Genomic DNA, 13638 nt, shown 5'->3' with positions numbered 1-13638 from the left:
CTATCTGTTTGCGCATATCCTAGATATGGCGTTAATGGTTTGCATCGCACAGGTGTGGGCTGGCAACAGCAGGGGCGCACAAGTTGAACAAACAACTGCATTTGGTGTTTTTTACAAAGCACACGTCATCCTTTCAAGGCGGTCAGGTGAGCTGCAGACAGGTGAGGTGTGAAGAGAGCTGCTTTTTAGTGAAGATTTAAGTGACTAGGGGCCCTCCACCTGAGCTGTTCTTTTGAATGGAGCACTTCCACATCTGTCCAGTGACCAGCTACTACCAAAGGATCCTCCTGCCTGTGTGCTACAGCCTCGTGTTTCTGCTGGGCTTGAGCTTGAACGGCGCCCTGCTGTGGTGCGTGTGCTGTGGGACGCGCCGCTGGAGCAGCACGGTCATCTACATGACCAACCTCGCCATGACGGATCTGTTCTACGTGCTGGCCTTACCCCCTCTCATCATCAGCAACGCTATGGACGGCCTGTGGCCGTTCGGCAACATCATCTGCAAATGCGTCAGATTCTTCTTTTTAGTCAGCCTCCACTGCAGCATGATGTTTCTCACCTGCATCAGCGTGCACCGGTTCCTCGGAGTGTGCTTCCCCATCGCCGCTGTGCGCTTCAGGAGCAAAAAACTGGCCCTCTTAGTGTCAGGCTCCGTTTGGACCCTGGCCTCAGCGGAGGTTTTTCCGACACTGGTTTTTGCGCGCACCGGTGTGATCGACAACGTGACAGTGTGCTTTGAAATGACGAGCCCGGGGCATTTTAAAGTTTACTTCCCATATGGACTGTTTCTAGTCGTAGTGGGATTTCTGATCCCATTCCTCGTCATCGTCACCTGTTACTGCTCCATGATGAAGGCGCTTTATTGCAGGGCCGCGGACAGAATCTGTTATTGCAGGAAAGCTTACATGCGCAGCAAGACCCTGTACACCCTCTTCGTCGTGTGCCTCCTGTTCGTGGTGTGTTTTGTGCCTTATCACGTTGCTCGGACCGTCTACTTGTTTGTGAGGGTCTACATGCCCGAAGACTGTGCTCTTGTGAACACGGTCATAATCTCCTTCAAGGTGTGGAAGCCTGTGGTCAGCCTGAACTGTTGCGCCAATCCTCTGCTCTACTTTTGGGGCTCTGGTCGCCACCGCCAGAAGTTAAGGGCCTGGCTGTGGAGGAGGAAGATGAGAGTGCAGCCCAGCGTGTGTCTGGTGGACGTGGGTGGCACGAACAGGTCCGGAGGGTAAAGAGCATCCATCAGAGTGACTTTCATCACGAGTCCGTGGGCTGCAGTAACGCTAGAAGTGCACCAACACTGTCTACAAGCTGTGTTTAATATCTCCTTTTATTCTTAAAATATAATATGCATTTGGCAACATTCAACAGGTCACAGATGTCACTCACTTGTGAGGCTTTTTGTGCAGTGTGACATGTTCTAAATTATTGCAACCTATACAATCTGAATCATTAGGAAAAGTTAGGAACTAATACTGCAAATTCAGAGCCTGGGATACTGTGGCCAGAGGTGACATTAAACATTTGAGGGAAATTGCGCCCTCTGTCGTTTACAGAGGGTTGCAAGCAGCACCCAGGCACCATAAAGAAATCAGTCCAATTTTATATGATACAACAAATATGACACAAACCTCTCTATTGTGTGCCTTCTATAAAAACCCCGTACCAGGTCCAAAAATAATCTGTATGGTGACAATAATTTAAGTCAGAAAACAAATGCCCGTCTAAATACCCAGAACAAGAATCAGTCAGGTGAAGGTTAAAAATACCTTGAAGGGGGGGAAGAAAAGTGCAACAACATCTTGTTCAAACAGGAGACACTTTGCAAGCATCCTCTTTTTATAGTGCGTACTTGTCTGGAGCCACGGAGCCGCAGTGTCGGAGGAGCAGACAGCTGAATGAAGGGCATCATTTCAGAACGCTCCTGTGGGCAAGTGATGACAGATGGGTAGAGCAGTGGTCTGGGAGCTGAGAGCAGAGAGGAAAAGAATGATTAAGTGAAGGTGGGGGAAAAGACCACAGCAGAAGTGGAAGAGAGATTCGGTTTAATTATACAGTGAGGGAGTGAAACCAACCCTCCTGGCCTTCTTTTTTTAAATGTATGCCAGTGTTGAGATTAGAGGCTGGATGAATTAATAAATGGATTTCTGTTTGAATTGTGTCTAATCGTAAGTGGTGCGTGTGTGTGTGTGTGTGGATGCATACCTGTGTGCCCAGCCTGGAGAGGTACCGGTTGCGTAAGCCAAAAGCAGACATGGGTGCTAGTCTAGCAAGCTCACCCTCTGTCAGTTTACTGGGTCGCCTTTTAATCCTGCAGGAATAATAATGTTGCCATCTTTATCATCTGTCTGGCAAACATTAACATGAGCACAATTATATTCATATTACCAACAGGATTAATCACCCGAAGCCTGTCGCTGAAGGCTGAGAAAATAACTTAATGCCTCTGCGGAGAAAAAGTTGTACAATAACAAGAGACCTCACAGACTTTCAAAAATGGGGTTTAATTAAATGCCATTGTTCCATGAACAATCTGGAATCAAATGGGATTTGGTTTGACAAAAGGAGATTTTTTTAAGTTGCCTTCCTTCTAATTTCACTGTCATTGATTGTACATTGGATCTCGTGTAATTTCTCAGTCCTATCATTTCTTGCACACAGCTCAATAACAGTTAACAGTTTGTTCTCTGTGCTCTTTCTCAAAGACTAACTTAACACCTGTCTGGAAAGTCGGTTTCACCTGTGAGGAGTTAAACCACAGGAGGTCAGAAAAAAACAAGATTTCCAGCCGGTCTTAAGTTACTCTTCATATTCTGATGAGTTATTTGCCCAACTGAGGTAGTGAATGTTTATCATCCACAATGTGCGACACCGATAACAACACAGGGAGACAAATCTCTTCCTGTGTTGCTGGAATAGTTGAGAGTTAAACAGAGTGCATGAATATTTTGTCTCGCCGTTCAGATGAAGCAAGCAACAATTTGGGGCAGTGTTTACAGCGAGTTAATTACCTGAGCTTGATAAACGAGCAAAACACAGTCTACAAAACAGAATTCATACGTGGAACTGATTCTTTAAAAGGTCACATTAATAAAACAGTCTGTAAGAAGTTGAAATTGTGAATATCATTACATGGGTAAAGGCATTCAAAAGTGTGCCTTTCTTTTTTTCTCTTGATCATTGCAGTAATGCACCATTTGATGACGCGAGAGAAAATTAATTTTCTTGAACTTCCAAGACCAGCGAAGAGCCGATAAAGGAATTAAGAAATAAAAGAATTGACCAATAAAGATTTAAACATTAAAGAGCTATGCTCTTTTTGAGATCAGCAACAATAAAAGGTCAATGATGCATATAATTAAAACTGAATATGGCCTCCCTCTGCCTAAGGAGAGACCAGGAAGGAAGATTTTGGTTGGCAATTATTGTGAATGCAGATAAATGATATTTACATAAAGGAAGGGCAGAGTTGTGGGTGATAGCACAAGAAACAGTCCTGCTGAAAACAACTTGTAAAAAGAAACCTATAAAAAACACCCAAAGTTACCCCTATATACATATAAAACAACTGAATTGATAAAGGAATCCTATATTGTAACTTCCATTAGTGTAATAAAATCAAGCATTGTTTGTGTATACAGGCACCTTTTCACAGGATGAGTCTCATCCTCTGCTGATCATTTAAAGTGGTTAAAACATCCTTTCTTTGTTCTGTAACTTATGAAACTTCATGCTGAAGTTTGACACACATGCACGCTCACACGCACACACTCAGGAGTGAGTGAAGAGTGAATATTGGAGGAGATGAAGTCAGTGTGAGGAGTCAGAGAGGAGCTTCGGTCCAAGCTGACAGTCATTGGTCAGTGTCCTGATCGGGACATAATGCAGTCTGAACACAGGGTTGGTCGTGTAAAAGGCGGGGCCAGACAGTCAGTTCTGCTGGGAAGAGCCACAGATGACAGCACTGGGCGGAGTCAGTAGCGCAGTCCCGCCCCATGGCAGTTGATTGACAGCTCTGGGGGTGGACAGTGCAGGCTGCTGGCTCTGAAGCCCAGGACTGATGTGTGCTCCCTCATCATCATCATCATCTGGAAAATATCAGTTACAGCACGGACCAGAAAGTATTAGTTTGTACTTTAACACAGCATAAGATATATATAACATCCAGCATGTCACGTGTAGAGTACAGTGAACAGAGTCAGAGACGGACAGAGACAGGCGGAAACTAAGCTCACTGTGACCTCTCATGCCAAGAATAAGAACCGAAAGCAGTCAAACCCACCAAGAGAAGTAGTGTGGTTTGCTTTTTGTTTAAGAAAACAAAATTAGCCAACCACAGGTGGTGTGCCAGTGACATGCGACAGTCAGGATGTACGAATGTGAAAAACTAGGTCGTGTTTCAGTAACATAAAAATGCATGCGTGAGCGTGAAGCAAAGCCTTTCCGCCAAGCACAGTGAAAACACAGCAGTTAAAGCCCAACCAGCCGATATACCCATGAGAGCGCGACTGGTCACTTCCTCCCACTCCTGAAGCTTATAGACTATTAAAACCAGGAGCTGTAGATAGACAGTAAATGTAGCGCAGATCTGCAGCTCTGCATGCGAGTCATGTGGTCGGAGACGGGCTCAAAAAGCAAATCCATAAAAACATCACTTGAGAGTCACTTGATGTGGAAAACATTGAGTCTATCCAATTAAAATCATGCTCAGTCTGTTCAATAATAACAATAAATTGACTGCATGTTCCGCTAAAGACAGGGAATGAGTACTTACAAGGGTTCCTATCCTAAATATGCCTGTGCCACTTGATTATATGAGTGGCACAGGCATATTTAATTACGTTTCTGAGATGCTTGTCTAATTGTTGGGTAAGTGGGCGGAAAAGCAGCGACGGAGGGTGAAGAAGGGTCAAAGCTACTCACTCGGCATCTGAAGTGGCTTCTTTCTGGAGTTTGGCTCTGGCTGCGGATGACCGGTTCAAATCTCCTCCTGGCGCAAGAGAGGGAGACGGAGAGATTAAGGAGCGAGTGAGTCTGGTGGTAAGGAGATGGGATGTGCTGAAGAGTGACAGAGTGAAGTGAAGAGATGTCACATGAGAAAAGTCTGAGACAAGGAGAGGGGAAGCTGAGGGGAGTGAGAGAGGTGAGGCGGCGGCTCCTCTTACCTCTGAGATAATCCACAAAGTAGAGCGCCACCACCGCCATCAGTGCAACTGCGAAGAGGAAAATCACAGATAAGGTCACTCAAAGTGTCCAACAGGAGGAACTATAACTCATAAACAACAGAGCTGCAACAATTAGTCAAACGAAAGACAATTAATCGCCAACTATTTTGATAAATGATTAATTGTTTCAGTCGTTTTTCAAGCAAAAATGTCAAATTTTTGCTGCTTCCAGCTCTTAAAATATAAGGATTGGCTGCTTTTCCTTGTCATTTCTGACAGTAAATGAAGAGTCTTTGGGTTCTGGTAAATTGTGATGATGTGATTTTTGTCACACTAATATAATAATAATAATAAAAACACACACACACACACACACACACACACACACACACACACACACACACACAAACACACAAAAACACAGACAGACAGAAAATACTGACAGCAGATGCAGGTGCAGAAAAACACTTCTAAAAACAGGTATCCTCTGCTGTCCAGAATGGCTCCTGCTGCCATGGCAATGAGAGCAAGTCCCAGGTTCTGGATGGACTGCATGCTGGTGGACGAAGCCAAGGAGATCAATGAGAAATAACAACAGGGATGAGAGGTCATAACTGAGCGTCGCTGCTGTGAATATGCGTGAAATGGGTCATAATGTTGCCATTAAAGGTACGTACAAGCCATAGGCCGTCCCCAGCTGATGCTCAGGCACCACAAAGGCCACCATGGGCCACAGCGCACAGGCCAGTAAGGAGTAGGAGACACCCAGCAGGGACTGGAAAACAAGCAAGGACACACATGCTTCAAATATTCCAGGAACGCCTCTAACTTCCTGAGTGTGATGCACCAGCTAAAATGGGTGAAATGGTAAGATAATCTAAAAACATGCTATTCTGGACTTTGAGGAATGGAGCTACAGTTATATATTCAACTCCTACTGCTACCCAGAGGGAGTTTTACATTAAATAGAAATACAATCAGTGATTTAATCTCTTCATATGCAAAAGCGACTAAGGCTGGAATTAGACCCCACATTAAAACAAATGAGGTGTCTGCTGAGCAAATCAATGGGTTTGCAACTGCAAGTAGGCCATAAATTCAACGATAACTTTATATTCACTCTGACTCAGTTTTTCCATCCAGCTCGGACGCCATTAACAGTCCCAGCAACCGTACCGACATTTGTTTCCTTCATTCAATTCATCTTCCAACTCTTTATGAATGCACAAAGTAAAAAAAAAAAAACATTAGTTAAGACTATAGCGCATGAGGGCGACAGGTGCACTACCATAGCAATCCACGGGTTCCAGAAGGTGAAGGCGAGCATCATGTGAGCGGCGAGCGTGGTGATCACAGCTGTTATCACCCAAACCACATTCCTTCCCGTCTTGTCAACCACGAAGCCCAGAACTGGAGACGCGGGGGCTGAGATGATGTACACGATGCTGGGGAAGACAGAGAATGGCGTGAGGGCTGAAGGGACGCCGAGCGTACTGAATGCAGGTGTTTTAAAGGCTGCAGCAGGTCTAGACAAATCTAAAAGGTCATCCTGTAGTTTGTGCTGGTTAATGACAGAAATCATTGTGGTGGAAATGTCTTTATGTGTGTGGTGGCAAGTTAACTTCAAATATTATAATTTAAAATATGTGAGACTTTAAGAGTCTTTTCAGAGTTTCAGCTAGCTCTGCTGTTGTCACTCTGGAAAAAGTGAGCTGACTGTTCATCCTCTGGAATAAGAAAACTGCCCTGCATACGAGATGCATCATCATCATCATCATCATCATCATCATCAGCAGCAGCAGCAGCAGCAGACCATAATGGAGTAAGTGCCTTGAGCTGGACTGGTCTCTCTGGTGTATCACACCTGATCTGAGTTACCTGTTGACAGCTCTGGCTTCAGCTGGGGAGAAGTTGAATTTTTCAATGAAGAACACCCTGGAAGTAAAAAGAGAAGATGACAGGCTCAGAGTGCTGCTCAGCCTCTGTACTGATGTGACCACGAGAGGGGGAGAAATTGAGTTGACTCCCGCGGCAGGTGCTGCGGGCCGCGCTCCTCCAGCCATCGTTTTCTACACCATTTTCATAACAACTATTTACTCTGGAAGCGCTGACCCTCTGTGGAAACACCACGTCAGTTGCTAAGTGATTTGAGAGTGCCTTTCAGTGAAGGAAACGCAGGTCGCGATAGCTTCAAATGGTTTCTTTCACTGCGAGCCCATTTGTCAGCCCTTTTTTTCCATTTCTGACTCCCCCTCGCTCCCATTGTGGCTCGATGACAACACAGCATTGTGAGGTCTCGCTGCTGATCTGTCCTCACACACAGGCATTGTGCTGATTTAATGGAGGTTCTCCATTTAATTCACACCACACGATTTAACCGTAATATCTTCAAGTGAATTATATTATTCATTTACCCGAAGAGAAGTAATGAGCAATGCATTTTCATCAAGCACGAAGCCAAATATGCTGTTCAATCATTTCGGCAAACAAAGCCCCTGTTTTCAGAATTATTACGCGTGGATGTCATCTCTCAATTTTCTCTGTGGAGTGAAGGTGTGTAGAGAAATGTGAGTCCTGGGTGGCACCCTGGGATGTGGGACATGTTCAGATCTTACACATTAAAGGACAAGTTAGTAATTATCAGGTTTTTTTTTTCTTTTTGTCAACAAATCCCACAAAAACTAACAATGAACCGATCTTATTGACACCTACTGTCTGTGCATCCAAAGCCTGATATATGTTATCACCCAGTGCTAATGTTGTCTATGAACTTAAAAAACTGGCTTCTTCCTTCACTGTAATGAACACAGGCATTGTCATTTGTTTTGAGTCCATCCCACATACACTTTCCTGCTGCCATATACAAAGAGCGTCATTATGTGTGGTCATCCGCAGCTGAAAACTGTTTGCTATAGACCACAGGGTCCGGCTGTTTTAGGGAATTATTTAGCCATTAAAGAAAAAAAAGGAAACTACACTGAACAAACACACAAACACAATACTTTCGCTTTTGTTCCCTCACTTTCACAAAAGGCTCACGTCTGTCCAATTTAGAACAAATGAGTTCAAATCTACGCCAAGATAACCCATCCACATGACCGCTGCGGCATATAAGGATGCTGATGCTATTACACAGGTGTGATTGGGGCTGGTCCCCCGATCAAAGGCCTCTCTGAAATGTGCAGTTTTATTACACAACGCAATGCGGGTTGTGAGACGCTGAACTGTGAATTTCACATGAATAGAGCCACAGATATGCAGATGTGTGTGTGTGTGGGTATATAAACAGACAGGTATGGAAATCAAAAAGCGCTGGCGGCTGCGGTCTTATCGTGAGATTTGTTGAAATAACAAATTTGTTGACATAAGAAAAATACACCCAGCGGCCATTTTATGAGATTCACCTGTACAGTCTAAAGCAATCCAATGCAGCAGCCCTGCCTGTACATCCATCTCTACCAAGTTTATCACAATTACATATACGTCGTCCTCCCTACTTACATACACAACACATTTCAGCACAAGACCACCTTTAACTATGGCCTCAGTGCTGAAAAACACCTCTATGACAGTGTCAAAAAGAAAGAATGGAAAAAAAAAAAAACTGAAAGTAAAGGCATCATAAAAGTAGACTTTATGGCAGAACAGCTGTGTTGGTCTGCTTTCGACTGCACACGTGTACCTAATAAAGTGAGCACTGAATGTACAATATGATAGATTATAAACAAGAACAGAGAGAGAGAGAGAGAGAGAGAGAGAGAAAAAGAGAGAGAGAGAGAGAGAGAGAGCACTGATGCACTACTCACTGTCCCAGTCCAATAAAGGGGAAAATGGCGACATAGTAGCTGACACAGATGATAAAGATGAGCCACAGGGTGAAGGGGAAGTCTTTCACATCGGTCAGCTTGATCACTTCACCTAACACGAAAAGAAGAACACACGTGCAGATCAGCTTGAGAGCGTGTAGGAATAGCAAAATTACACCACACGCTGAAATGAACTGCCCCCTGCCACTGTCTGTCATCACAAAGAAGACACGGCAGAGGAAGTCAATGAGCTGCCTGGCCTGAATGTCAATTAGAGATAACAACAACAACAAAACATGGGGTCACACTCCAGCAGCTATCGACAGAAAGAGGAAAAACAAAAGGCAAAAAGATCTCGGTATCAGTACCCGTTTTGCCTTCTTCCTTGTGGAGGATCTTCTCTGCTCTTTTGTCAAGGAATGCCAACACCAAGGCGCAGATTAGCGAAAACAGGCAGGTTACGGCAGCTGAGGACGAAGAAGAAAGACGGGAAACGTAAGGCCCGGTAACAATGTGACACTGCTTCTACTGTTCATATGAGTTTATCTCAAAAGGTCAGATCAAGTTTAGTCTACAGTGACGGTGGAGACAGAAAAAAGCAGAACAGACAACTGCAAGGTGTGCAAAAGTGGAAGCCCTAAGTAGAAACTGATTGGGCATTGACACTTGTGCATGTGACTCATCTGTAGCAGCCAGCAGCACTTTTAGTTCTCTATACCACTTCTCTCTTGTCTCAGCAGGCTGTGTCATCTGAGATCAGTTACAGAGACACAGTGTAGTGTCTTTAACAGAGGCTGAGAAGAAGCACACGTAACCTGAGTTCAAATGTTTCAACACGAGGTCTTCCTGTTGAATGAAGCACACGAGCTAAAGCAAAGGCAGCTGATATTTACCGATCATGAGTGACGCGCCCAGTGTGACGTGTCCAGAGAAGCCAACAACGTTCGCCATTCTGCTGTACACCCAGCCCATGATGTTCATGTTGACTGTGCTGCCCTTGAGACGAGCACAGAGGAGGGTGAGTTCAGGCATAAATTGGCTGTATCAGTGACATGCGTTGACCAGGCGCTTACCAGTCGAGCCATGCTCAGCTGAAGGCCGAACACCAGATTCAGCTCCTTTCCTTTGAACCAGTTGACTGCATATGTGTTCTGGGCTACAGCCAAGGACTCTCCTCCGATGCTGAAAGAAAAACCAAGGAGGGGGAGCATGTAGGTATGTGACAGTACAAGACCGAACCGGGCCTCAGATTTTGGGAAACATCAGGCTTCTATTGGAGCTTTATTGCAGGTTCAGCTTGTTTTTAGGATGATTTTAAAGACAGTGCAGGCGAAAGATACCAGAAGTGAGGTGCAGAGAACCGACCGCTGTGTGTGAATTTGTTAGATTATGTTCACAAAATGGCAAAACTATTCCCTCACCCAAACACGAAACGTCCAACTTCCATCAGCCAGAAACGATTCACCAAAGCTCCAGTAGCAAAAATGACCTTTTCGGAGTGGGAAAGTTAAAATACAGCAAAGAGAGCGATCTAACTGGCATCAATCTTCTGTAACTATTGATTCACATTTAGATAGATAACAAAAAATATCTTTCACATCTACATTTCAAAGTAAACCTACCTGTCCAGCACACACAAAGAGGGAAAAGATGATGGTTCCCAGCCTATTAAACAAAAGAAAAAAAAAAAAAATGAAAGATGGCACTGACCCAGATGACGACTCTTTCACTTTCACTTGTGGTGAATATACGTAACAAACCCACACTGAAGTCAAAATAAACGCAACTTATTGGCTTTTTTACCTGATGCCAAAAACCCTGTCAATCAGGAATCCCCCAAAGAAGCAGAGAACCACGTTGGGCCATGAGTACCAGGCGTACAGCTGCATGAACTTTGCAGTGTTCAGGTTCAGATCCTGGCACAGTCAGGGAGGACACACATCATGTCAGTCACTGACAGCTGTTTTGGTTTTAATTTTCATTCAAATGAAGGTGTGAAACACTGAGTGTATTGTGCGGATGTGAAATAAAGTCCTCTCGTGGCAGCACTGAGGAGCAGGTTCATTTGACTGTTCTGGTTGGGTTACTATGCAGATTTCCCTCTCTGCACAGATGCTTCCCTCATCTGTCTCCTGTGTAAAAATGCTTGACTGATGGGGCTCCGTGTGTCAGTCTGGGGCAAATGTGAATTGTTGCATTGAAGGCATAACACCCCTGGTGTGCTTTGCCTTTACAAAGGATGATTTACCTGGATGACTTCAGTTTGAAGTGCAGCCGGGTTGTCATAACAGAAGTAGCTTCCTGGAACAAATGAACTACGTTAACACACTTCACACATATTGATGCTGCATTTCTTCAACATTAACATGAAAAAACACTATAAGCTCTTTTAATCACATCTAACTTATTGAACTTTGTCCCAAATCTCCACAACGACCATTCAGGGCGCTTAGGGAAGTTACTGCTCACCGAATCCCAAGAAGCACATGAATACCAGGATAACGACGCGGTGCAGTATGTGGCTGGGGTCGCAGATGGCCGGCATCGGTCTGCCGGGTCCTCTGGCTGCCTGTCTGCCGGTTAACGACCCCTCGTCCTCGTCTCCCAACAGGCTCCGCCGCTCCTCGTAGTCCGCCATGTTCGTTTGTTTGGGATTTCCTGAAGGGAAAGTTGACGGCAGCGGGGAGAACGTACAGCAGTCACATGACCCGGCAGGCATGTCACGTGGCGTTAGCCATGTAGCTGTTAGCTGTTAGCGCGCACAGCGAAAATCCAAAGACATTTCATTGATTTCTGTTAGACTGACGATTAAAAACAGATACGATCACGATTAGGAGCCACTGCCATGAGCATGAGAGGGCACAAGTGCATTATTAGATTATCGGCATGTCCTAATTAGGAGCTTATCGCTTGCAATGACAAAATAAGAGATAAAATAGTTCTGAGAAATTGAGATTCCGGTCGTCTGTTCTGACTTTTGTGGACTTGATACGAGTTAATGTTACTTTTGGGATACAGAAAAAGAGCTGTAGAAATGATAAATGGAAGCAGAAATAGAAAAAATATATGCACTGAAAAGACACCTCCTCCAATTTTACATCTAAGCGTGGTAAGAGTTCTTGGTGTAAGTAAAAACAAGCAAACAAACAAAAGCATATAAAGCCTTCTGTGTAGTGTTGGCGAAAAATGAAAGAACTATTTTCTACAGATACTTTTGTGAGTTAACAATGCAACATACACAAATTAGTATTTTGTTTGTTTGTTTGTTTACTGTAAAAAAAATAATAAAATAATACACACAGGATCAAAACAATCATCACAGTAAGTTAACTAGTATTAAAGGTCCAGAGGGGGCAGCATGGAGGCAGATAAATTGCCTGCAGTGATGTCATTTGAGTGAGCCTGGTTAGGGGTTGAAGATTACAGCGACAGTGTGGTGGTGTGGAGACGGACAGCGGTGAGTTCATTAGATCTGTGCAGCCCGCTGCTCAGCGGCTGACCCGGGCTGTCTGTGGGGCAGGGGTGAAAAATAAAAAGGCCGCCAGCTGCATGTTATGACGCATCTATGGTGAAACAGTTCCAAACCCTGTCATTTTTTTATCTGCTATTTTATATTTCAAAACATAAGGCCACCAGTGCCTGACAGTCTCTGGGGGGTCTTTGCCCCTCAGTGGTCAGAACTGATTTGCCTCTGCCTTTTCTTACCTTAATGAGTGTCTAAGTTAAGCCCAATGTTGCAGAGCTCTAGCTCTGTTTGTGAGTTGAGTTTGATTTAAATTTATATATCTATGATGATCTAAAATGTCCATTTCAAATAAAGTGTTTGAGAAGAGTGAGGTAAGGCTGCTTAGTTTCCACTCAGTGAAGGACTGAACAGTTGAACAATGTGTTGAGATGACTTCTTTGACCTATAGCATAAGTCTAAGTTCTACTAACCTGCCTAGAAGCCATTCCTCTTGGGCATCTTGACATTAAACTGTTTATAAATCTCTGATTGGCTGATTGGTATCACTGTCATGTCGGGCCTCTCTGACATGTAAGCTGTACCACCTTGTGTCACTAAGTCTTCCACGTGCTTCCAGTTAAATTAAACTCTCAGTCCCCACATCCACCTACTCCCTATTTATCCAGCTCTTCTCCATTCTCGACTTGCGTCCATGCATACTGCTAGGCAACACTATCTCCAGGGTTTATTTAATTTCCATGAATGTCATTTAGAATTTCTCATAATTCACTACTGCGGGGTCATCTGTCAGAGGATTTAATCTGAGGGTGACGAACGGTCCTTCCACCGGCTGCAGTCGCCGCTCCGACCGCTCTGTAGCTCATTAATTTCCTGCCCGAATATCAGCCTCCGTCGCCGCCAACAGAGGGTGGGATGGAGGAAGATCATATTTCATTATTACATTAATCAGACCCACATGCAGACATGATTGTAAATCAGGTGGGAGGTGACATTAATCCTGCAGAACCAGTTTGTGAATATCCTGAAACCTGTCGTCGAGGCGTTGCAGTGTTGGAAAAAGTCAATTCTATTCCAGTTCCATATTTTTTTCTCCTCTTGTTCAATTCAAGAATTAATGACACTGCTGCTATAGTACTTGTGAAAGGCTATATGCCTTACTTGCAAATGCTTGCAGCTTTGCAGGGTACGTTCAGAGTTGGTTTCA

At 44.3% G+C, this 13638-nt stretch overlaps 2 protein-coding genes across 4 annotated transcripts; one reads left to right on the top strand and one right to left on the bottom strand.

Moving 5' to 3' along the window:
• Nucleotides 1-236: 236 nt before the first annotated feature.
• On the top strand, nt 237-1229 carry LOC143323577 (P2Y purinoceptor 3-like). Its single transcript, XM_076735498.1, has one exon. It carries the CDS (start codon nt 237-239, stop codon nt 1227-1229), a length of 993 nt encoding a protein of 330 aa, XP_076591613.1.
• Nucleotides 1230-1335: 106 nt separating this feature from the next.
• Nucleotides 1336-11654, bottom strand: mfsd1 (major facilitator superfamily domain containing 1). 3 transcript variants are annotated; one of them, XM_076735497.1, is made up of 17 exons: nt 11438-11634; nt 11217-11269; nt 10772-10884; nt 10591-10633; nt 10390-10457; nt 10042-10150; nt 9862-9964; nt 9337-9435; nt 8969-9080; nt 7041-7097; nt 6451-6607; nt 5840-5937; nt 5606-5718; nt 5163-5210; nt 4921-4987; nt 2203-2308; nt 1336-1965 (listed from the first exon to the last, which is right to left on the bottom strand). In XM_076735497.1, the coding sequence occupies exons 1-17, from the start codon at nt 11604-11606 to the stop codon at nt 1906-1908; spliced, it is 1575 nt and encodes a 524-aa protein (XP_076591612.1). In that variant the 5' UTR covers nt 11607-11634; the 3' UTR covers nt 1336-1905. The 3 variants fall into 3 exon arrangements, with proteins under 3 accessions (XP_076591612.1, XP_076591611.1, XP_076591610.1); XM_076735496.1 differs by lacking the exons at nt 1336-1965; nt 2203-2308 and adding an exon at nt 2486-4085 and having other exon boundaries at nt 4917-4987; nt 11438-11654; XM_076735495.1 differs by lacking the exons at nt 1336-1965; nt 2203-2308 and adding an exon at nt 3949-4085.
• Nucleotides 11655-13638: the final 1984 nt, after the last annotated feature.

This window comes from Chaetodon auriga, chromosome 7 (genome assembly GCF_051107435.1).
Source record: "Chaetodon auriga isolate fChaAug3 chromosome 7, fChaAug3.hap1, whole genome shotgun sequence".
Lineage (NCBI taxonomy): Eukaryota > Metazoa > Chordata > Actinopteri > Chaetodontiformes > Chaetodontidae > Chaetodon > Chaetodon auriga.
The sequence above is the reverse complement of the archived record's forward strand: the minus strand, read 5'-3'. Positions and strand labels throughout refer to the sequence as shown.